Source organism: Limulus polyphemus, unplaced genomic scaffold, assembly GCF_000517525.1.
Source record: "Limulus polyphemus unplaced genomic scaffold, Limulus_polyphemus-2.1.2 Scaffold4451, whole genome shotgun sequence".
Taxonomy (NCBI): domain Eukaryota; kingdom Metazoa; phylum Arthropoda; class Merostomata; order Xiphosura; family Limulidae; genus Limulus; species Limulus polyphemus.
Genome location: NW_013670061.1, coordinates 39,211 through 41,311, shown reverse-complemented (window position 1 = coordinate 41,311; position 2,101 = coordinate 39,211). Strand labels below are relative to the sequence as shown.

The 2,101-nt window shown below is 33.5% G+C and overlaps 1 protein-coding gene across 7 annotated transcripts in view; it reads right to left on the bottom strand.

Moving 5' to 3' along the window:
* Positions 1-6: 6 nt before the first annotated feature.
* Positions 7-2,101, bottom strand: part of LOC106471166 — a 40,374-nt gene continuing 38,279 nt past the window's right edge. For all 7 annotated transcript variants that reach the window (XM_022399796.1, XM_022399795.1, XM_022399797.1 and 4 more), the window contains 2 exons: positions 1,772-1,912; positions 7-542 (listed from right to left, as the gene is read on the bottom strand). In XM_022399796.1, the coding sequence (XP_022255504.1) occupies positions 214-542; positions 1,772-1,912 (470 nt within the window). In that variant the 3' untranslated portion in view covers positions 7-213. The remainder of the gene's footprint in view (positions 543-1,771; positions 1,913-2,101) is intronic.

The following is a 2,101-nucleotide window of genomic DNA, read 5'->3' as shown; positions in this document are numbered from 1 at the left end:
CAATAAGAATGGAGACTATTTCATTTAATAAATACTTTGTTTTGATATACAAGTTGTTCGGATTTTTTCATCAAAAAAAGTGAAAATAATTTCTTGACGACTTAATATTTTGTTAAAATGAGGAATTAAGGTTTAAATAGAACATATGTCGATCAACACTACTTTATGGTTCAATATCATTTGGCAAAGTTAATGTTATCAATATTACTGTTTCTAAGTTGTCAGTTTTGTCGGATCAGTACTGTTAACAGAGTACATGGGATTTGATATTCCACCATTTGAAGAGTGCACTGCATACCCCATAGCTTCATAGCTAGGGGGCATTTGGTGATTTGTGTAATCATAAGGGTATACATTGGAATTATATGGGTAAGACGAACTCGTAGATGTATACGGAGGTGGTGCTGTACAAACAGTTGGTGTTCGTATATAGGACAGTGTTGTCCTCCGCTTTCTGCGGCAGATTACAACCGTTGCAAACACAATGATCACTGCTACAATGGCTCCTAGGGCAATTCCTGCTACCTCTCCTGCTGTTAATACTGTAAAAAGAAAATTAACAAATTACATGAAATGCTTTCGCCCTATATTTAGTTCATAGAACTAACCGTTTCTCTTGATACATATGACATGTCTTTGATATGTTTAAAGGACTTGCATAATATTTTAGGCTTAAAACATATGCTTTTTCATCTCTTTCTCACAGCCATCCTCCACTAGTGTGACTCAGTTGTAAGTCTGAACGCTCATAATACTAGAAATTTGGTTTCGATACCCATGATGGGCACAGCACAGCTATCCCACTGTGTTGCTTTGTGCGTAACATAAATATATATATATATATTTTTATAACAAGGCCACAATGAAACTTCTACGAATCGCCATCATTTCAATAGCTTTATCTCAACGTTATTTAGTTAAAATGTAAATCCTTCTTCCACAATATCAAACAGGTTACCTTGTTTCAAGAACGAACAGGATTTGAAATATTGTGGACACTAAGAAGAAGGAGTGTGAGTTTTTGTGTTTGTTTTTCTTATAGGAAAGCTACATCGGGATAACTGCTGTGTCCACCGAGAGGAATTTAACCCCTGATTTTAGCGTTGTAAATCCGTAAACTTACCGCTGTCCCAGCGGGGGACCTATGAAGAAGAAAGAAAAACATAATATCTCCTTGGAAATGGATATAACTTGATAAAGAAGTAAATAAAGACCACAAACACCATGAAAAAGAGAAAATTGTAAATACACAGCCACATTCTTTTATGTTAAAGGATTGTTTGTATTTTTAATCGTAATTCATTTTAGCTGTTTTTATTATACTAGTGATGAAACTAGGAATTTGATTTAAGTACTGTTATTTCTATATTAACTTTAAAATGTTTTTTCTTTGTTGTTGTTGTTAAGTACAAATCAGTACAATGAGCAATCTGAGTTGTACCCATGTGAGGGATCGAACCCCAATATTTAGCGTTGCAAGCTTGATTTTCAAATAAAAAAAATCGTTTGGTTGACATGAAATAAATTAGCGTTTAGAATTAAAATCAAAATTTTATTATTTTTGCATATTTTGCTCAACCATAACAAATATAAGATAAATTTTAAGCAGGTAAAAGCAAATTCCATTAATTACTAAGCATATATATATTGAACTAAAATACACAGATCGGGATGAAACTTTGGATGTATTTTATGAGTTCATTCTTAGCTAAGGTGAAGTTAATGAAATTTTAAGTTGAAAACACGCCACTAAACTATTCTTACAACTTACCTTTGCAATATGAATTACCAGAAGGTGATTCATCACTCGAATCACCACAATTATTATGACCGTCACATTTGAGACCATCGTAAATACAGCACAAGTTGTCACATTGAAAGTTGTTGCTGTTTTTACACGTACTACTGTAACCTAAATAAATAAATAAATATGGATCAATATACAGCCATCAACAACATCCTACGATCTCTCGCATTTACCAGGGACAACATTTAAAAAAGAAATGAAACATGGGGAATAGGGGGGGAGGTAAAGTTTAGCGGAGTTCTAGGGGCCTCTTAGGCCCGTTGAATCTGCTAGATTGTTACAAAGTTAAAAATA